The sequence below is a fragment of the Mirounga leonina genome, unplaced genomic scaffold (genome assembly GCF_011800145.1).
Source record: "Mirounga leonina isolate KUSES-001 unplaced genomic scaffold, KU_Mleo_1.0 Mir_418, whole genome shotgun sequence".
Taxonomy (NCBI): domain Eukaryota; kingdom Metazoa; phylum Chordata; class Mammalia; order Carnivora; family Phocidae; genus Mirounga; species Mirounga leonina.
In genome coordinates, this window is record NW_023270739.1 from 11,245,843 (window position 1) to 11,268,558 (window position 22,716).

A 22,716-nucleotide genomic window follows, 5' to 3' on the forward strand; every position below is an offset into this window, starting at 1 on the left:
GAGATGTCACATGGATTTTAATTCCAAGAATGGTGGTGGGGCACCTGAGTGGCTCAGTTGGTTAAGTGTCTGCCTCTTGATTTCAGCTCAGGTCATGATCTCAGCGTTGTGAGACTGAGCCCCGAATCAGGCTCCACACTCAGTGGGGAGTCTACTTGAGATTCTCTCTCTCTTCCTCTCCCTTTGCGCCTCTCCCTGATTATGCCCGTGTACACTCTCTCTCAAAAAAAAAAAAAAGAATGAACACAACCAAATGGGGTCACCCCCCTAGCCAGATATTACCATGTGGGCGTTTAACCTCCTTTGAAGCCCAGTTTTACATTCTCACTTTTATTTGTCTTTCTCTTTCAGTCCTGCCTTTTTTTTAACCTTTTATTATGGAAATTTTAAAATATACACAACAGAAGAGAAAATGGTAAAGTGTATCCCCATGTAACAATCACCCAACTTCAACCATTATTCACTGATGGTCAGTTTGTTCTACATACTCCACACTTCCTCTCAAACACCATTGGATACTTTTTTCATTTTTTAAAAATGATCTATCAGGGGCACCTGGGTGGCTCAGTTGGTTAAGCGACTGCCTTCGGCTCAGGTCATGATCCTGGAGTCCCGGGATCGAGTCCCGCATCGGGCTCCCTGCTCGGCAGGGAGTCTGCTTCTCCCTCTGACCCTCCCCCTCTCATGCTCTCTCTCTCATTCTCTCTCTCAAATAAATAAATAAAATCTTTTAAAAAAATGATCTATCATTTTCATTCTATAAAATTCATCCTTCTAAAGTGTATGATTCAGTGGTTTTTCAAGTATATTCACAAGGTGGAACCATCACCATTATATAATTCCAAGACATGTTTATCACCCCATACCCAGCAGAAGTCATTCCTCATTCTCCTTTCACCTCAGCTCCTGGCAACCCCTTACCTACTTTCTGTCTCTGGATCCCCAGATTATTTTAAAGCAAATCTCAGATATCACATAATTTCACCTATAAATATTTTAGTATGTATTTGTAATACATAAGGACCCCTTTTCTTTCCTTTAACATAGACAAATACCATTAGGATACAAAAAATTAGTAATAATTCTTTCATATCATCTAATACATAGTCAGTGTTCAATAGTCTCCTGTTAATTGGTTTATTCTCATTGTATCCAAACAAGGCCTTCATACCTGACATGGTTGGTATGACATGAGTCTCTTTTGGTATTTAACAGTTCCTTTTCCTGTGGTTGGTTTGTTTGACACTTATTTGTTAGAAGGGGAAGAAAGGTCATTTTCCTTTCAGACTGTAGAATTTTCTACAGTCTGAATTTGACTGATTACAGATCCATGGTGTTCTCTTATTGCCTATATGTTCTATAAACTGGTGGTTGACTATAGAGACTTGATGTGACTCAGGTTCTGGATTTTGGCAAGAATACTTTCCAGTTGGGGCACCTGGGTGGCTCAGTCGTTAAGCGTCTGCCTTCAGCTCAAGTCATGATCCCAGGGTCCTGGGATCGAGCCCCACATCGGGCTCCCTGCTCCGCGGGAAGCCTGCTTCTCCCTCTCTCACTCCCCCTGCTTGTATTCCCTCTTTCGCTATCTCTCTCTCTGTCAAATAAATAAATAAAAATCTTAAAAAAAAAAAAATACTTTCCAGTTGGTAGTGGGTGTTTCCCTTGCACATCTGTAGACATAGTCATCTCTAACTGTCTTTTGGGATTTAAGACTGATCTGTGAGTTCAGTGTCATCTGCCTGATCCACACATTAGGAAGTTCCCTATCAGCCTTTCCCAAGGGTCTTACATTGATCACTGTTGCCTAGATCCATTATTGCGTTAGGGAGATCGTTGCAGAAGGATGATGTCCTAGTTCTTTTACTCCTTCTGCATTAATTAGCTGTAATCAACCTAAAAAGAACTTTTCCTCACTAACTTGGATGATTATACAGGAGGTAGGTATTGTAGCTGGATGAATAATTATGTAAATAACTGTATAAAAAATGTTTATTGATGGTTCAGTGTCAACAAAGAATCACAACAATTATTTAATTAAAGAGAACCAACTCTTACTGAGTACCTACTAGGTGCCAGACACCATGCTGGGTAGGTACTTTGACATTCATTATAATTTCATTTAAAAATCATAATAATCTGGGGCATCTGTGTGGCTCAGCTGGTTAAGCATCCAACCCTTGATTTCGGCTCAGGTCATGATCTCAGGGTGGTGAGATCGAGCCCCATGGGTCGGGCTCCATGCTCAGCAGGGAGTCTGCTTGAGATTCTCTCTCTCCCTCTCCCTCTGCCCCTCTCCCCTGCTCACTTGTGCGCAAGCTCTCTCTCCCTCTCTCTAAAATAAATAGATAAATAAATAAATAAAATCTTTTTAAAAAATCATAATAATCCTACAAGGCAGTTGTTATCTCATGTAACAGATAAGGAAACTAAAGCTTAAGAGAAATGACTTAAATCAGGTCAAACAGCTGGAATTAGGTACAGGATGGGGGCACCGAAATCATGATTGACATAGAGCTGAGAGGGGTAGTTAACAGGTTAGATGACAGAGTCAATATCGGAAGATGAAGGGACAGATGAAAACATGAGAGCTTTAGCATTTACAGGGGGAAATGTAAAGTCCTGCTCTGGGATTGAAAGCCACTCAGGTCCACGCACGGAGAGACCTGAATTATCAGGATCTCGTGTTTCAAAATGACCTGGAGACATTAGCTTAGAGCAAGCTCCATATGGATCTTAGAAAAACTACCATTGTATTAAGCCGCATTAATAGGGGCAAGTAATGAATAGGCTCAAAGCTCCATTTGGATTAAAATCATAAATATCTTTTTCCCTGTTGCATCCTCAGCCTCCAGCATAGTATCCAGTAATTATCTGGATAATAATGCGCACTCAGTACATACCTGGCAACACTTAGATATATTTATTCAATCATTAACCAAATCTATTGGGTGCTTGTTGCCCCTTGAATGCAATGTTTTCAGTGCTTGAAATCCTGCAGTGGCCTTGCAAAGCCTCCATTCTAATAGAATGGTAAGGAAGAGAGATGACAAACAAATAAACAAATAATGGTGTGAAGTGTGTGCGGGGGAGTGCCAAGGAGAAAAATTAAGTGGGGTACGGAGGATGAGGAGTGCCGGGTAGGAGGAGTTGAGGCACATCTGGGGGTCAGGGAAGACCGCTCTGAACAGAGACCTGATTGAAGTGAGGGTGTGGGCCACGCAAGCAAAGAACAGCAAGTGCAAAGGCTCTGAGGCAGGAGTCTGCCAGATGTATTCCACGTGGAGGGAGGTGACAGTTTTCTCCAGTCTCGGCTGGTGAAACCACATCTGGAGCCAGGTGTGATTCTGGGCACCACATATTGAGGAGATTGTCAAATGAGAGCATTTCAAGGTAGTAAAGGGTCTGGAACCTGCTCATGTTAGGGTGGGTTAAGAAAGAGAGTGACTTAGGCATACCTGGCTGGCTCTCCTCAAGTATGTGAAGAACAGACCCAAGGCTGAGGGCTGAGAATTCCCTTTCGTGATCGATAACTGGGACCGTTCATTCACTCTGGGTGTAATATACAGCAGGACAAGTTCCCCAAAGGGAAATTAACTTCCTTGTCCAGTAGTGAGCTCCCTCTTCTCGGAGGTGTTCAAGCAAATGAAGACAGTCTACCAAAGATGGAGAAGATGACTCTCCCATCTCAGACTGGAATAGGAGGCCTCTGAGGTGAATCCCATCAAGGAGATTCAGAACTGTGCCCTGACTCCTCTCTCCCACTTCTCTCCCTTTCCGCCCTCTCTGTCTCCATGCTCCCAGCTTGCTCACCCTCAGGACGATGCACATGCGTGCACACAAACACACAAGAGCAAGCAGAGCAGTGTAGGGGAGAGGGAGAGAAGACAAGGAAGGCAGAGAAAGAGGGAAAGAAGAAGAGAAGAGACGGGGAAGGGAAAAGAGGGGAGAGGGAGGCAGGGACGTGGGAGTGAGGCTTCGGAGTCAGGGAGCCCATGGTGACCCCATTGCAGGTCCCCAGAGCAGCAAATGGGTAATCTTGAATCACAGCTCATTTGGGGCTTCCTGTTTTCAGCTTGTCTCTGTGAACATTTGGAGGGGTTTCCAGCTAATAAATAAAGCAGAGAGCCAAGACTCCCTCCCCAGGCCAGCAGCCACTTCATCCCTGTGGCTGCCTGGCCCCAGTGCTCTCTGACCTCGCCTATCCTTTTGCCTGAGGACCATGCCAGAGTTCCCTCCGGCACCCACCACACCCGGCCCCAGGCCCCCTGCCCGCTTTTCCGAAGTTCCTGATTTGATCGGGTTCTCATGATAGAAAGATAAACCTCCCAGAGTGCAGAATCCAGTCTGAGCAGTTGCAGAAAAATTCACCTTGGAAAAGACAAGTTTTCCGGAGACATATTTTCTTTGCCTTTTCCCAAACTCCCGCTGTTTTCTTCCTCCCATTCCCCTGCCCCCTCCCAAGTTACGAGTGGATCTTTATCAAGTCTTCTTAAATTCAATCCAGCAAACATGTTGGGCACATCTGTGCCAGGCACCTGTGTTAGGACTTGTGGGGGATACACGTTATCTGTCCTCAAGAAGCTGACCATCTAATGGGAGGAAAACATCGGTGGAGCTGGGCTTTACAGGGCCCAGACGTGCACAATTTGAAGGCCCCCTGTAAGGAAAAGAACTTAAAATTGCCAGGAACATAGGCCAGGGCTTGTCCTGGGGTTTTAGAAGAGTCCGTATACAAGAAACCGGGATTATATCCTCACTCCTAGAGAGGGCAGGATGAGCACTCCCACCCCAAACTACCCAGAAAAGGTGCACAAGGAGAGGTTGTGCTGACACTAATTAATACTAATTAATTCATTAAACCTCTATGTCTACACTGTCTCTCTTTGCTCCCTTTTGCCTATTCTGTGAAGAGATGAATGCATGCATGATGCATTCAACAGATATTTACTTAGGGCTCCTATAATAACTAGGACAAAGTTCAGCTGTGTAACAAAAGACCTAAGGTGGCTTAAATAAGCTAGGACCTTCTCTCACACACAGTGGTCTGGGCGAAAGCAGCCCAGGGCTCTCACGGAACTTACTTGGTTTTAAGGACCCAGACTCCTTCCATCTTGTTGATCATGAATTCCTGGGGTGTTGTTCTTTGGCCACAATGTCAAAGATGGTCCACACCATCTAGCAAGAAGAGCAAAAGACTTCCCTTCCCTTTAATAGTAGGCCTGGAAGTTCGGACTCCGCTCCTGCTCACAGAAACAGAAAACATGGTCACATGGGCACATACAGGGGCCCGGGAGATGGGAAAGTGTGATATTTATTCTGTGGGAGGTCACTTGCCCCCAGAATGGGGTGCTTCATGACTATAGAAGAGAATGGATGTTGTGTCCAAGACATCCAAGACATCCTACTATGTATGCTGTGCTGTCTAGGAAAATGAGGTGCAGAAGAAGTTCTGGTCCTTTCCAGAGCCACCCAGGGACAAAACTGAATTAGACAAGCTGTCCCTGCAAGCTTCCCCCACACCACCAGCCATTCTTTCATTTTGGTAACTCTAACTCTCTCCACTGGACCCCGAACATGGGCTGAAGATGAAACACTCTGATCATTAGAGGGGAAGTTGGAGGAAGGGGGAGGCAATAAAGTGAGGAAGTTGGCAGGAAAAAAGAGAACCAGAAGAGAGTAGTGGTGTAGAAACCAAGTTTCAAAAAGCTCAGCAATTTCAGATGTCGTGGAATGCCAAACAGGATGCCAATCTAAAGAACGCTATTGGATTTGCCAGCAAGGATGTGACAGGTGATCTTTGCCAAATCAGTTTCAGTGGAGTGGTAGGGATTGACATTCGAAGACAGTGGGTTTAGGGGTGAGTGGGAAATGATGTAGAGACAAAGAGCAGGGAGTACCTGGGGTATTGAAAAGCAGGAACAATTTGAGGAGAATGGAGGGCCCATGATCACGTTGACCCAAAGGATAAAGAATCAACAGAGAGCAAAAGACAAAAAATACAAGGCAGAAATATAGTTTGACCACTTTAACGAAGACCAAAATAACAGTGACTTAAACAAGATTAAAGTCCATTTCTTTCTCATGTAAGTGTCTGAACATGCACAGTCAAGGGCGGATTGGGGACTCCATGGTGTTGGGAATCCAGGTTCCATCCACCTTATTATTCAGCCATCCTCAACATATATGGCTTCCATCCTGTGGTCCGAGATCCCAGCCAGGTGGAAGAGGGAGAAGAGACTGGGAAGATTCCCTTTGTGGTAAAGGCACCACCCAGAGTTTGCCCACAGCACATCCACTCCTGTGTTCACTGACCAGATTCTGAGACTTGGCCGCATCTACCTAGGAGGGAGACTGGAACAAAGCAATCTTTAGCTGAGAGACTAGATGCCAGATAAAACTGAAGGGTCCTATTCCTGAAGGAGGAAGGGGCAGTGAGCAGTCAGTCTTAGAAGACCTAGAACAAAGGGCAAGTTCAACCATGAGTGGGAGGGGGCGCACGGCCACCTGGAAGATGAAGCGGGAAAGCTGGTGGGCTTGGAAAGGGATGGCAAATAGGGAACTCTTGCTTGGTCACTCTTATTTTCTCCACAAAGTTGTACTCAGCATCATCGCTGAGAGGCAGGGATTCTGAGAGAGCCAAGAAGAGAGAAGGTGTGCCAAGCCTCACTCCCCATCATTGTTTCCCATCTGTTAGGGTGGAACAGCAGGTGTGCACTTGTGGATACCCTGAAGATGGTTTGGAGAACAGCTGTGCTCTTAGAGTCCTGAGCTTCCTTCCCAGCTCTGCGCTTAGCTGCCATATGGCCTTGGACAGGGCAAGAAATATGTTTCTGCATCTGTTAAATGACCATAATAATGCCCACACTGCCTGCCTCACAATCTTGTTTTGTGTCCCCTGAGAGAGCTGTGAAGCTTCTTTGTAAGCTGTGAGGTTGTGGGTGTGCATCATCCCACAGGGATGGAGTGGTCAGGGCACTGGTGAGGCTCTGAGGGAGGCAGGAGAGGGCTAGGAGAGATTGTAAGCACCGGAGAGCCTCCCGCACAAGCTGTTTGGCACCTGCCAACGCCCCCCCCAGGGGGTCTGGGCCTCTGGCCCAACATCAGACGCCTCTGCTGTCCAGGTGAGGGTGACGGGAGGGGGCAGCACTCCAAGCTGGCCACAGCTGGTGGCAGTCAGCTTGTGTTCTGTCTTGAGATCACGGTCACAGAGCCTTGGCCTCGTCCCCTGCATTTGGCCTTGGAAGTTCTCCTTGGACCTGTCCTTGACCCCAAGTTACCACTTCATGTTCCTGGCCTCAGCCCAGGAAACAGTGTGAGTTTCTCCCCCAGCCTTGGGTTGAGCACAACCAGCCTTGTCCAGTGTATATGCACGCGTACGCATGCACACACAAGCACCACATACAACACACCACCCATATAACATATGCCACACACATGTACTCCCCACCACCACACACATGTCCCCCCACAAACTGCACATACATACAACCCACATGCACACACCCAACACATACATGCCACACACACATATACTCCCCTTTTTCCAGCTGGTCTCTACCCCATGTCACATTCAACCCACCATACAACCTGCCATGCAACTACTTGAGGGATTTGGGATTTTTTTAATTCAATTAGCCAACATATAGTATATCATTAGTTTTTGATGTAGTGTTCAACGATTCATTAGTTACGCATAAAACCCAGTGCACGAGGGATTTTTCTAAAACACAAATTAGGCTACTTTCTTGTTTAAACTCCTCCACTTCTTCCAGTGGTTTTCCAGAGTCTTCAGGCTAAAATTCTAGCCTCTTACCAAAGCGATTGAGGTCCCCCAAGGTCTGTTCCTTGACAACCCACTTTAGCCATCCCTCAACCTCCAGCCCCATTGGCCAGTCTGAACCACTTGGGTATTCCTCATCCATGTCCCCATGTGGCTCCTCCGGCCTCTGCTTTGCCCATCCCTTCCATCCTCCAGAGAAATGCCCCTGCTGAAAATTGTACTTATTCTTCCAAACCCTGTTCAGAGTTCACCTGTTCTGTAAAAATTCTCTTGACAACCCCAATGGAATGTTCCCTTCCTCATCTACAGGTACATAGTGGAATGACTTGTTTCCTATGTGTCTCCCCTGCTAGGCAGGTGACTTCCTCAAGGTCACTATATATATAGAACACTGGGTCCTGGCATTGGGTAGGTGCTCCATGAACGCTGGCTGGCTGGCTGGCACTCACCCCCGATCCTCCCACACAGATCAAAGTAGAAAACCAGCATGACTACCAGGACATCACCAGCATGGTGGCTATGGCCAAAACCTACGCCACCACTGAGGCCTTCATTGACTCCAAGTATGACATCCGCATCCAGAAAATCGGATCCAACTACAAGGCTTACATGTGAGTCCCTGGGCAGGGCCTGGGTTGCTGGGAGGGCGGGTGGGAGGAGAGTGTAGGAGGAACATCCATTAGAGATGTACGTCCAGCCCTGTCTCCTCCACTGCAGGGCAGAGACCCTTCAGCACTTCATTATTCTCCCTTTATGTCCACTTACTGCCCCTCTTCTCTGGTCAGTATGGCTAAGTGCTGATGCTTTCTCACAGCTTATCCCAGGGTAGAAATCTGTCTACCCAAAGAGAGCTGCTTCTCCCAGAGGAAAAAAGATACTTGGCATGTTTGGGGGGACTTCAAGTATATATGGATGTATACCATAGGAGACTAGACTGAAAGAGAAACTTGGGGACAAATGAAGGAGGGCCTTAAATGCCTTGCTGAGGGTTTGGGGCTCTGTTTTGTTCTCTCCTGAGCAGAGAAGTGGCATGATCTGACCTGCATTTATAAAAAGCTAGCTCTGGGGCCATGGGCTGCAGAGGGGTTTCTCTGGAACTATTAAGACCAATTAGGAGATGACTTCAGATTTCTCCAGCTGCAAGCAACAGAAACCACACCTGACTGCTTTGATGGAGTTTTCAAAAGGGAATTTATTAGAAAGGCATGAATGATCAGAAACCTTAAAAACAAATCCACTCAACTGTCAATTTCAGAACTATTAGAATCCAAGGCAGCTGCAGGAATCTGGGTGGCCAGAGCAACAGACAATCTTCATGGCACCCCTATTGGGAAATGAATCTGCCTGAGTCATTTTCAGTGCTTAACTCAAGGTTGTGATTCCATGGAAACAGGGCGGATTAATCCATCTTGGATCACAGGCTTACTGGTTGGAGAAGGGCAGAAGACCAATATGGAGAGTCCCACCAAGATGATAAGCAACATGGGTGGGGTCAGCCCCCAGTGGGAATAGAGGTGCTGTGACAAAGGGAAGAAGAATGAATGCCAGAAAATCCAACACATACATTCAGCCCAGGGGTGGTTCTGGCAGAGGATGACTCACACTCGAGCGGCTGTGGTCGTGAGAACGGGACTTCTTGAAAAGGTGGGAGGGCTTATCTGCTCCAAGGCCTCTCTGTGTCTCACTTTGGAATGTTGTTGTTGGTTCCCCTTGAAATGACAAGACCCCAGAGAGCTAACCAGTGCCCAGTTGCCAAGCTTTCCTGGAGCCCTGGCCGTGTGCACGGCTCCCCATCCGAGGGCTGCCATGGCGGGCTTGGGACAGTTGGAAATCTCTCTGCATGCTTTTGCACAGTGGAGCTTGTGCTCTAGGTCAGGGTCAGCAAACCACCACCCACAGGCTAAATCCAGCTGCCCCCTGTTTCTGTAAATAAAGTTTTATTGACCACAGCTAGACACATCCATTTGTGCATTATCTCTGGTTGCTTCTGCTCTACCTGCATTGCCTAGACTAGGGCTCAGCAGCCTTTTTCCATAAAGGGCCAGATGGTCCTTTTAGGCTTTGAGGGCCCCCCAGTCTTCACTACAACTACTCCACTCTGCCATTGCCTGGGGAGCTGGTGAAGAGGCAGACCTCTTCTTTCAAGTTGAAAGGCAGACTTTCCTTAGACTTGACCTCTAAGGAAAGATTCCCAGGAAAGGGATAGAGCCAGTTCTCAAGGAAGACTTCCGCCCTGTCTTGCCAATTACTCTCTGCTACCCATGAGCCAGGCCAGACCTGTCTCTAATCTCAGATGCCCTCAGGGTGATAAGATCGGCTCTTCCCTGCCCCCTATGAGTTGGGGAACATTCCAGTGCAGCACTCCAGTGCATTACTGAGGTCTCCACCATCCGTCATGATATCATTTCCCTCCTCTCCTCATTGTTCGCGTTTCCACTTGACATTGACGACACCTTGTCCTAGTTTCTCTTCTTGAAGATTAGCTCATTGCCGCATTCTTTATGCTGAGCCTTTGTGCCCTGGCAGCTCCAGTTTGTCATTATTTATGACTTTTCCTGGACCCTGCCTTGGCCCCTGTCCGAGGGAGCGGGTTCGTGTCAGACCTCAATGTAGAGCATCCTCTCGGCCCCCCCACCCCACCCCCGACCATTCAACCTCCTTTCTGTCCCACTTCCTGCCCTGCACTCAGACCTCTGTGCTTGTTGCTACTGGGGTGTCATTGTTACTCAGGCTTCTCAGCAGACGGAGCTAGGAAATACATGGGTGTACCTTAACCCATGCATGCACACGTATCTGTAATTATTTCTATATATATCCAGCTCTATCTAGAGCTAAAGAGGGCTCATATTGACGTCTCCGACTTTCCTCTAGTACCACGTGATTCACTTCTGCCTTCCCAGACTGCTTATTTATAACTTCCCACTCCAACAGGGAAAATCCTGGCTCCTACCAGCCGCCATCCATTTACTTATGTGTTCAGTCCCAGTCCAACTGCAGAACCATGAACGTGGAGCCCCGTGGGAAAGAGCTTTACCCACTGCAGTGCAGTGCTCAGGTACAGCCCCCCTTATAGTTAGTCAGACAGCCTCCACTCTCGTCCAAGCTTATGTGGGTCTGCACCTTACCACCCACCCCCACCGTCTTCAGCAAGGAGGTCGACATCATACATTTGCAATATAGGTTGACTCTTCTGGCACAGTCTACATTCTATCCTACATTCAAGCAGTTGCATCACATTTCGGCCAAGTGAGTCTTTTCCCCCAGCCTCTGACGGGCTCTGCCATGGAGAGTCGTGGTTAAGAGCATGGAGTTCCTCAGATATGGGTTGATGGCTCGTGCCACTCAGTGGGAAGGGTAATAATGGTAATATCTCTCTCATTAGGTTCTCTGACCCATGTCTCAGACAGAGAAAGCACCCATTGAACAGCAACTCTCACCATTGTTATTTTCTTGGCAGGAGAGCAATCTGGCTTGTGTTCCTGCTGCTTCTGGCATTGCGATGCCTTCTTTTCTTGTCTCTACTGACTGACAATGGCAGTGCCCATTGGACTAAGACATTTATGGGAATATTTCCTTTAGTCCACACAATATATAAGGATGGAGATCATTCCCATTTTACCAATGGAAAAAATAAAGACTCCGAGATGGTGTCCATGGTTATACAGCCAGAAAATGCTGGAACCAAGATTCAGCCTTGCATCTGTCTGACTCAAGTCAGTTCTTCCCTTCTCTTGCCACCATGCAGATCCCACTATACCAACCCTCCCACCCTCCAAGGCACATTCAGTGGTTACGTTCTGGGGTCACATTGAGTGACTCTGGTTTCTCCTCTGCTTTCCCCGAGCTCTTCACTACTCGGGTATGCTGCTAACCTTACCATGCCTCTACTGTGGTTTTAAACTGGTCCACCCTTCCTGGTAGTAAGCAGCCTTAGGATGGGGTCACTGAGACAAGCCTAGTACCCAGGACATAGAGTGGCCCAGTGAGTGTTTGCCGAATTGAATTGAATCAAGTTGGGCTGAACTGAACGGACATAGCGCTTATCAATGTCACTGTACCCCTTGGCAATTCTAGCCCCTGTTGTCCATCAGCAATTCTCGGCATCTCTTGTCATCAAATGCATCTTCTTTTCTGTTTTAGAAGGATACATTTGTCTAGCAATTCCTCCTCCCATTCCCCTTTCATCTCAACCACATGCCTTCCCTCGGCCATAAAACACAAAGCTTTATACCTCCACCACTTTGCTTATACTCATTCAGTCTTCGCTGAGTCCAGATAGGCCACCGGAGATCAATTTGTCTTGATTTTTCCACAATATACACAGTCCCTTACCCAGGACTTAGTTACTGGGTACCTCCTACATGCCAGGTCCCACTGGACACTGTGGGGGCCGGGGGTGAGTCAGACATGTCCCTGGCCCTCAAGGAAGACTGGACACTAAAGTGGTCATTCCAGGTGAGATTAGCATGACTAAATATTGGTTTAGGGGCATTTACTCTTGTTGGGGGAGGTGGGCTGTTGGGAAGTCACATCTCATATGAAACATGAAGGATGAGTAGTCCTTAGGGAGGCAAAGATGGAGACAAAGACTGGATCAGGCAAAGGGAAGAATGTATCTAGAAGCCTCGACCTAGGAAAAAACCATGGCACTGGAGGATCGCAAGGGAGGTTGGTGTTGCTGGAGCAGAAGAGGCAAACAGAGAGGGTATTGAGGCCAGGAGGCCTTCCTGCCCTTCACCATGAAAAAGTGATCAGTTCTCTCCATGGATCATTTTTCCTACATTTTGGAGCCCTCAAGAAATTCCGGAATCACTAATGGCTCTACTACCCTAGTTCTTCTTTTCAAAAACAAGAGGCCAAGGTTTGGGGGATTTCATCTGATGGTGTAGACATGTTTTAAATTTCATCTTTAGAGGCACCTGCACCCCCATGTCCATAGCAACCATGTCCACAATAGCCAAATTGTGGAAGGAGCCAAGATGTCCATCGACAGATGAATGGATAAAGAAGAAGTGGTATATATATACAATGGAATATTATGCAGCCATCAAAAGGAATGAGATCTTGCCATTTGCAATGACATGGATGGAACTGGAGGGTATTATGTTGAGCGAAATAAGTCAATCAGAGAAAGAATTATCAAATGGTTTCACTCATATGTGGAATATAAGAAACAACGCAGAGGATCATAGGGAAAGGGAGGGGAAAATGGGATGGAAAGAAATCAGAGAGGGAGAAAAACCATGAGAGACTTTTTACTATGGGAAACAAACTGAGAGTTGTTGGAGGGGAGGTGGGTAGGGGGATGGGGTAAGTGGTTGACAAGCATTAAGGAGGGCACATGGCGTGATGAACACTGGGTGTTATATGCAACTGATGAATCACTGAACTCTACCTCTGAAATTAATGATGTACTATACATTGGCTAATTGAATTTAAATTTAAAAAATGAAAAAAATAATAATCTTTGGATTTCCAAGGCAGCCTAGAAAAAAATACATAAGATCCAACAAGTAAATAAGACAATCAGCATAAAGGAAAATAAAAAACAGGCCAATAAAGCTGGGGGCAAGATGTGTCCCTAACAATACATGCCCGAATGTGAGCCAGATATTTGAATTGGAGCCTCCTAGCAGCCAAAGCAAAGAAGGAAGGGCGGAGCAGTGACAGGGGTCCTAATGCCCTCGGTGTTATTTTTCTGATACAGGAGAACCTCCATCTCTGGAAACTGGAAGGCCAACACAGGCTCTGCCATGCTGGAGCAGGTGGCCATGACAGAGAGGTAAGAGACAGGGGAGGTGTGATAGGGCGGCAGCAGGCCTGACAGGAGGTGGGGGAGGGATACAACAAGAGGCCTGTAAGGAATGGCGCCTCACCCTCCGGCCAGGGCCTCACCACCCACAGAGCACTTTCCCAGACATGGCAACTCTTTATTGCACAACCCCCTGCAGGGTAGATGTTACTATAATCCCACTTTACGGATGGCAGAAGCAAGTTCAGAGAGGGAAAGTGACTTGTCCAGGGTCACAGAGCTGATCAGTGACAGAGCTGAGAGTAGATCCCTGATGTCTTAACTCCAAGCCTGGGGGTCTTTCCAGCCCTGCCCAGCTACTGCAGAGAGAGCAGGGAGTCCTCACCAGTCCCTTCTGTGCTCTGACAGGTACACGAAAGCATCCATATTAGGGCACCAGGGCTCCTGGAATGTCCATTCCTCTCTCCAACTTCTTTTGCCAGCTCAGTGTCAGGAGGAAGAGGTTATTTCCACTGAATCATGAATGTGGTATGTGCACTCTGGCTAAAGGTCCCTCAGGTCTTTCTTCCTTTAAGCACTGCTGGGAGCTCTCCTCACCTGAAGGAGGGCCAGTCACCTGCTCCCAGGGCCAGCAGGGCACACACATTCTTTCCTGCGGCCCTGTGACCTCTGCGTGCAGGCAAGCAACGAGAGTGGATAGCGCGTGGGCTTTGGGGTCAGAAAGATCTGTTGGGTGAACATTCATTGAGTGCCGACTGCATGCCATGTTGTGCCAAGCACCAAAGGAATCAAGATGAAAAGATCCAGCCCTTCCCTTCAGAGACTCTGTGTCCATTGGGGCGTCAGAACACAAATCTCATTGGTCAGAGACAAGAGGGGGTCAGTTGGCTTGTGGCGATGAACACTCCAGAGGTGCAGCTCTAGGTAAGTTTAGGGCTCATCCCCACACACCTCAGTTCAGCTTGCTTCTGCGGTGGCTTCCTTCCGGCCAGCGCGCTCATCGGGGGGCGCATAGCGGCTCCAGGTTTCCCTCCTGATGGTGTCAAGGCCCGCAGGACAAAACTCCTTCCCAACCATCTCAACCAGAGACTGGAAGTGAGCCTTCTTCGCGGAGTGGCCTGCCTTGGGTCACATGACCATCCGTGAGCCGATCACTACGGCCTCGGAGCGGCTCCTGTGCAATTGCCGGGGCCCATGTCACCTGTCCACCCCTGGAGATTGCGGTGGGACCAGGCACTGTGGCAGCAGCGACAGAGGGAGACGGGGTGGGCTCTGACGCCATGGAACATCAGGAAGGACAGGAGGGGAAATCAATCTACAGAGGTCCACTCCGGGCTCCGCGGTCAACGTTGGACACTGAGTGTGGTATGTTGGGGTGGCAGTAAGCTGTGGGTGCTTGCAGAGGGAGCCCAGAGAAGGGGCAGCCAGTGAGACTAGCAAGGGGTGAGGTCAGGGAAGGCTTCCTGAAGGAGGTGGTGCTGCAGTCCCCTTGTAAAGAATGAGTAGGAGTTGGGCGCCTGGGAGGCTCAGTTGGTTGAGCAACTGCCTTCAGCTCAGGTCATGACCCTGGAGTCCCGGGATCGAGTCCCGCATCGGGCTCCCTTCTCAGCTGGGGCTCTGCTTCTCCCTCTGACCCTCTTCCCTCTCGTGCTCTCTGTCTCTCATTCTTTCTCTCAAATAAATAAATAAAATCTTAAAAAAAAAAAAAAAAAAGAATGAGTAGGAGTTGGGAGGCATTCCTTCATTTTCTTGTCGGTCATCTGTTGAGCATGAGCTGGGAGCCAGGTGTTGAGCGAGGCCCTGGGGAAACGGTGGCAAACAAGACGGACATGGTGTCTCCCTTCCTGGAACTGATGGCTCGGGGGCTCAGAGAAGCAGGAGGTGAGCGAAAGCGAGTGGTCCTGTCCCTTCCAGGCTAGGTTACCAGGGGCAAGTTAAATAACCCTTGTGAACTGCTGCAGCTGTTAATTGGAGGTGATCAGCCAGAGGCTGATCGGGAGACGGAGGCTCGGTAGCTCCCCCAGTAGCAGGCACCACAAGGAGGGGCTGCCTCTCCTTCCTGTCAGCCCCAGGGGTCAGCTGCGGCCCTCGCTCTGGGAGCCCGCCTGTGCCAGCTCGTCTCAGCGAGGGGTGTGCTCGTGACCTTGCCCACCCGAATCATCTGGTCGGGCAGTCATTTCCTTCCCCCAGTGAGCATCCACAGGACATCGTGGTCCTTTCTCCATGGCCTTTCCAGAATGGGAGCCCAGCCTTCTGTGAAGCCTCATGAGCTGCTCACAGATGGCCCCAGCAGGCCACCGTATCCCCTGCTCTGCACAGTTCCAGGTCACGTGGGCCATTCCCGCAAGGGCCGACCTCAGGCACGCGTCCGCTTAGGCCTGGGATTCACTTCCGCTTCTGTAGAGTCATGGGCAGTGCTCGCAAAGCCTGGGACAGAGCTTCCCAATGCCACCTCCACGGGGGGAGTCTCTGGGGGCCCATAAACGGGCCCCAGCTCCTCCTTCCACCTGGCTTACCTGTTTGCCAGGTAGCCTGATCCCTCCTCGGCAAAACTGACAATGTGGCTTGGCTGGTGCTAGTCCCACCCGGCTGGAGGGGACCATGGACCCATGTTCTCCAGTCTCTCCCACACTGCCCCACCCATGAAGCCCCTTCCTTAACCCTGGGAAGGGGTGGGGGGGCTATGGCCCATGGGATGCAGCCAGTAGGTATTCTGGAAGTTCATCATTGGAAAATAGCCTCTAGAAACCAGTTCTCTCTGGGTCTTGGTCCAGACTTCCACCTTCCATTGAGAAGAAACCCGATTTAGGGGTTGTCTCAGAGCACAGGTCTTCCTAAACTGAAGGGGCCTCACCGGCCAGCCACTGAGGCCAAATACAGGGACCCTGGTCAGAGAGCCCGGGGGGCTCTTGGAGCTCTGAGGACCGAAGGTCGTCCTCAACTGTGGCTGCACGTGAGAATCCCATGGGAAGCTTTAAAGTACAGAGAGTATTCGGACATAGGGCAGGGCCCCCAAATCTGAGTGTTGGGCTTCAAGAAGAGGCTTCCCCAAAATTATTGAGGAAATGAATAGCAAGACTCCAGGTCACTGGTCTCCCGTGCTGAGGGAGAACAGGCTGCAGTGTGTCCCAGCTGACAAGAAGGGTGGCTTGCGGGCGCCTGGGTGGCTCAGTCGGTTGAGCGACTGCCTTCGGCTCAGGTCATGATCCTGGAGTCCCAGGATCCAGTCCGCATCGGGCTCCCTGCTCGGCAGGGAGTCTGCTTCTCCCTCTGACCCTCCTCCCTCTCATGCTCTCTGTCTCTCATTCTCTCTCTCGCAAATAAATTTTAAAAAAAGAAGCGTGGCTTGCTTGGACTGCGGAATCAGACAGAATCTAGGTTTGGAAGCCAGCACTGTGGCTGATTAAGGTCTCTGAGCCTCAGTCTCCTCATCAGAAATATGGGTTCAGCCTTCCTGACAGAGTTGTGGTGGGGGTTAGAGAAGGAAGGGTCAACCCCCACAGAAGGCCTGGTACCTATCAGGAGCTGAAAAGTTGTGAGTTGTCATCCTTCCTTTTCCTTCTGTGATCTCGCATGCTCCTTGCTACAGTTGAATGAAAAAACTGAGCGAGGGACCAGGAGATCTGTGTAATCCTGGCTCTATTACTGCCCTGCTGTGTGACCTGGCCAAGCCACTCTCCCTCTCTGGGCCTCAGTGGGCCTTGGCCATTAAGATGAGAAAGTTAGTTCTAAGAGCATGCCGGCCATGATCTCTCCTCATTCCAGGCCTTATGGCTCAGAGACACAAATAGATCTCAGAGCAGGCGTGCCCCGAGTGACCCTGGAGAGTGAGGAGAGAAACGGGAATATTGACACAAAGTCCCCTGTGACTCCCAAATCCAGCCACCACGAGGGAAGCCAAGTGCAGGCCCGGGAAGACTTCTCCAGATACAACCATCTCCTTGTTGCAAGGGTCAGAGTCCAGCGCTGAAATCTTTCCCCTGCAAAGCAAACTGACCTTGCAGCTCTCAAGTGGCTGGAAAGGGAACATAAGCACTGGGTCCAGAGGGCCAGGCCCGGGCTGGGGGAGCAGCCTGCCAGGCTCCCCCGCCTGCCTGCCCCAGGCTCAGGGCAGAATGCAGCCTTTGTCTCCCTCAGGCTCTCATCTAGCATGGTCAGCATGGTCGCCGAGTCTCCAAGGGCGGCCTGGGAGGGATTTCTGAGCCCTTCAAGCAGCTTTCCCAAGGGAAAAGGACCGCAGGAGGGGCAGGGTGTCCAGGACGGCTCCGGATGGGGACAAGCTCCCCACTGCCACAGAGCCAGCTGGGTCCTGGGGGGCCGGGGCCGGGGTCTCAGAGATTTCTCCCACCCCTCATTCCTTCTCCCCCTCATCCTTCCTCTCTCTCTCTCTCTCTCTCTCTCTCTCTATTGCTTCCTGGCTCCCTTTCTAGTCCCTCTCCTTTCTCCGTCTCTCTCTCTGTCCATTTGTGTCTCTGCCTTCGTATGCCCGTCTGTCTCTCCCACTGCTTCTCTGTTGTCTCCGTCTGTCTGTCTTTCTCGCTGCATCTCTGTCTCTTGTTATTTCTGACCACCGCTCTCCATCTCTGAATGCATGCGCATGGCACTATCTGTCCTGCGGCCTGTTTGTCCCTGTCTCTCAATCTGTCTCCACCTCTCTCTCTCTCCCCCTCTGCTCCCCCTACCTGCTCCCTCCCCCGATGCTCACTGTCTGTCTGTCTATCGGTCTGTGCAGGTACAGGCTGTGGGTGGATAGCTGCTCAGAAATGTTTGGCGGCCTGGACGTCTGCGCTGTCAAGGCCGTCCACGGCAAGGATGGCAGAGATTACATCATTGAGGTGAGGGCGGGCGTGCAGGACGGACAGGGCCCACGTGTGGGCTCCAGCGTGCTCGGCTCTGTCCCAGCCCGGGGCCTGGGCACATGAGGCTCCCAGAGCTTCTCACCCACCGGCCTCACACAGCTCCCCATCCCCTCCCTCGGCAGCATCTCGAGCCTCTGAGCTCCGGACATGAAGTTTGACGACCCCTGGGCCTAAGGGCAGGGGGAGTGCATCAGGCCACGAGTCAGCAAGACTGTGTGCCATTGGGCCTCTGAAATTTTCTGTGTCCACGTGTGTAAACAGGGCACGTGTCCCTAGTCACCACGCAGAAGTTCCATCCTCTCTCCGTTCAACACACTTGTCCTTAGGGGCTCCCCAGGCCTAGGCATGGGTGTGGCTCTGGGGACAGAGCTGTGACCGAGACGGACATGGGGTGTGGTGGGGAAAGAGGATGAAAAACAAGTCATGGAGGACACTGAACCCAGGGAACGCAGCACTGCAGGGGTGTGAATGGAAGGAAAGATGGAGGGAAATAGAATTGTAAGAGAGTCTCTCCACAACCCTCCTGCAGCCCATGCCTCTCCCGGGCCCACAGTCCCCTGCCGTCCTCCAGGCCATACCTCTAATCCCACACTCTTCTTCCCCCGCTGACTTCCTGTCAGTGCTCCCCCGACCCCACAGTCCTCCTGTCTCCTCCAGGACTCTGTCCTCTCCCGCTCCTACAGTCCCCCTCTCCCCCCACAACTCCCCTCTGTGCTTCTCCCAATCCCACCGTCTCCCTCTCTCCTCCAGGACTGCCCCCCACCACCGTCCCTCCTGGTCCCACAGTCCTCCTCTGCACCCCAACCCCTCTCCCCTGCCCACACACACAGCTTTCCCCTGAAAATGCCCCTCTGGCCTCAGAGTTCTCCCTTCTCTCCCCAAATACACATCTCCGAGGTCACACCCCCCACAGCCCCTTGCAGGGCTCCCCTTCCGAGGCCTTCTCAAGCCACAGCGGACGGGTGGTGCTGACACAAGGCCAAGACACGTGACGGAGAGCCCTGCGGTCGCCCCCTCCCCGGCTTGCGGGCGGCTAATGGCAAGCACATGGCTGGGTGACCAGGAGCCAGCTCGTCCTCCAGGCCCGCGTGCCTCGCCGCTCCCCGGGCCCCGCGGCGCGGCAGGGCCAGGTGACTCCCCGGGGGGGGGGGGGAGCCCTGCTGCTTGCTGCCAGCCACACCAGGAGGGCATCGGCAGCCTGCCCGGGGAGGGGCCACCCTTGGATGGACACCGTCCCTCTACCCTCCGCAGAGAGGCCGGAAAACTCCCAGGATGAGCTACATTTGTATTTGCAGAGTCCATCCTGCTCTGGAAAACTGGCTGCCACCATAACTGAAAGCACCGCCCCCAACCCAGGAACCCCTTCTCCGAGGCGGTATTGGAGGGGTCAGAAGCACACTTGCTCCTGAGCCAGAGCCAGGCTGCCTCCTGGAGGCATGAGTTTCCCGCCTTCCTGAGCATGTCCTGGGAGCTTTGGACCGGGGGGAACCCAGGGCCTCCTGCCTGGGGCGTTGCATCTCTTGAGACCGCCCCGGCCCCCCTGCGTCTGCATCTCCTCACAGGGACCACCAGACACGAGCTCGCAGCTTGGCACACACGCGGTCATCCGTCCTTGGCTAACGAGCCCCTGCACGGGGCACCAGGCTCCCAGCCGGGTGATGGGGATATAGCAGCGACCATGGCGGCAGGGACCCTTCCTCCTAGAGCTCCCATCCAGAGAGGTGACAGCGATCATGGAGGAAGGGCTCCTGGACTCCCCTTCCCCTCCCTCCCGTGAGTTTAGCCCCTTCTCCCTTGCATTCTCTCTGCCCCGAGAACGCCTGCCTATTTGAGTTTTCTCAACATTTGTTCTGAGGAAATAAAAGCCTGGACTCGTGGGCCCAGGCTCCCTGCCTCCAGACATTCAGAGGGTCATGGATGAAAGACCTCTTATATTTAAAAAAAAAAAAAGCAAAATTAGTGGGTTTGGACTTTAAAAAAACAAGAAAACAACTTCTCAAAATGTTCCAGGAAAAAAAAAAAAAAGATGACTTTTCAGATTGTTTTTTCTCTCAGAAACATTGCAGAGTTGTTTCCCTTGCTTTTGGGTTTACAGCAGGGTCAAGGGAGATGGGGAGCTTGCTACCAGGAAGATAATAGGTATTTTTCCCCACTCAGGAAAAAAAAAAAGGCAGAAGAAATCCAAAAATACTGTTTTCCTCAGCTACCTCTGTGGTGAGAACATAAAATTTGTATGACATGTTTTGTGAAGATCCTCACAGTAGAATACTCAGGGGAAGGACCCTTGACCTTGTCCTCCATGGCCTGTCCAGGGAATGATATTGCTCACTGGAAAAATGTTTCCTTGGGGGAGACCAGAATGTCCACTTCCTTTGGCTTTGTCCACCATGGGGGATTCCAAAATGCTCTGACCTCAGGTTCCTTTGTTGTGGCTGTTTTCCACAGCAGGGAGTGTAGGAAACAGAAACCGGAAGAGAAGATGATGGGTAGGGTCAGGCGGAGGAAGGACAGGCCTGTGTCCATCCAGACAGACTCCACAGTTATAACTCAGTTCAGCCCACATAGACCAAGAGGCTGCCCGTGTGCCGGCACTGAGATCTGGAATGCCAAGGACTCTGGCCCAACCCATAAGGAGCTCAATTCGAGGAGAGTTCTCAGGACCGTGCTAGAATCAACATTCACATCCTTGAGTTTGCTTTTCAGCCTCCCAACCAGAGTGGGTGCTTTAGACAAATAGACCCCTAAAAGCCCCACCTGGAAGGGTCTTCACAGCTGCCCAGACCCCTCAATTTACGGTTGAGGGAAACAAGGGCCCACAGAGGAAACGTGACCTGCCCAAGATCACACAGCGAGTCTGTAGCAGAACATAGGCTTGGATTCCAGGTTCCCGTTCCTGGTTTTCACCACAGAGAGCCGTTCAGTGCTCGGTGAGTAATGGAGGGACGGTGGCTTGCTGACAATGTGTCCTTGAACTTACTACTTGTTTGACGCTGAGGTTCCTCATCATTATGATGAAGATGGTAATAGCACCTGCCTCCAAGAGCTGTTCTGGGATTTGTACGAGATCATCCACACCCAGTGCTTGGAACAGTGCCTGGCACATAATAAGTGCTTAAAAACACAGCACACACTGGTATCCTTATCATTATGAGCAGGACTTATTGCAAGGACCTTTCATTTCTCCATCGTAGGAGTTACTGAGGGCATATCTGTCGATCAGGACTCCAGGCCCATCCCTGACCTCAGGGACTCACGGTCTGGTTGGAGAGACACAGGTAAACAGGAGATGTCAGCACTGTGGGTAAGCTCTCTGATGGGACAACCAATGTGAGGACAGCAGGGGTGTAGATGAGCAGCTGGTTAGAAGTTGCTCGGTCAGAGAAGAAGGGCTTAGCTTCGTGTTCCAGGAAGGATGAGAAGGAATTAAGTGAAGAGTGAGCGGAGGGAATGGACATAGATAAGGACCCGGTCGGAAGAGAGAACCTGGTGAGTCCAGAGCTTGGGAAAAGGGGAAACAAGGCTGTGCATTTGACGGCCGTCGGGTGGATGAACAGGCCCGGACTCCCACAGTGGAGGAGGGGAGAGAGTGCCTGCCTAGGCCTCACTCCCCTTCCAGTCCTTCCACGGCTGCCCATGCCTGGGGAGATCACCTGCATGGTTGGCCCGCGCGACTTTGGCCAAGTCCCTTCCCATCTTTAGGCCTCAGTTTCCCCATCTGCAAAAAGAGCGAGATGAGCAAATGTGATCTCACAGGACCCCTCCCAATATAAGCACTTCGCCTCCTTCAGAAGCACGCCATTCCCTGTGGAATATGTTTCTCTCCAGGCACATGTTCTGCCAGAGCCCCTGAGAATAGGCCTTTCCTCATCCCTGTTCTCTCCGAACCCGGGGTCAACTCCAGCCCATGTCATTTTTTGGTCATAATTGAGCCCCCACCTTCACTGCTTCCGGCATTGTGGAAAGCCTTGACCTTGGGCCAAAGTTCAGGAGGTGGGCCCCATGCCTGGGCAGGAGCCAAGGTGGGAAAGGAGGGGGCGGAGACTGGCTCCCCAAAGAAAAGAGCAGAAAAGGTCAGCAAAGGCTCCCTGGCTATTGGTCACATTTCTGTAGCCCAACAAATGTAGGCTGAATTGAACTAAATCCAGAGAGTTGATTAAACGGAACTGCGGGGATCTGGGTGTCTCGGCGGGAGTCATTCCCAGCGAGAGGCGCTGGGCTGGGTGTTTGCTGGGGGAACATCACCATCTAGTGGTCACTTCTGTCCTGAGCCCTGAGCCAGCCCTCCCAGGACGTGTTGCCTGGCTGCCTGGCTACCGGGCAAGGGG

The 22,716-nt window shown here is 50.7% G+C and overlaps 1 protein-coding gene across 2 annotated transcripts in view; it reads left to right on the forward strand.

The window, feature by feature from the left end:
* Positions 1-22,716, forward strand: part of SYN3 (synapsin III) — a 410,509-nt gene that overhangs the window by 377,434 nt on the left and 10,359 nt on the right. For both annotated transcript variants that reach the window (XM_034987637.1, XM_034987638.1), the window contains 3 exons: positions 8,249-8,391; positions 13,488-13,562; positions 18,265-18,367. In XM_034987637.1, coding sequence (XP_034843528.1) covers positions 8,249-8,391; positions 13,488-13,562; positions 18,265-18,367 — 321 coding nt within the window. The remainder of the gene's footprint in view (positions 1-8,248; positions 8,392-13,487; positions 13,563-18,264; positions 18,368-22,716) is intronic.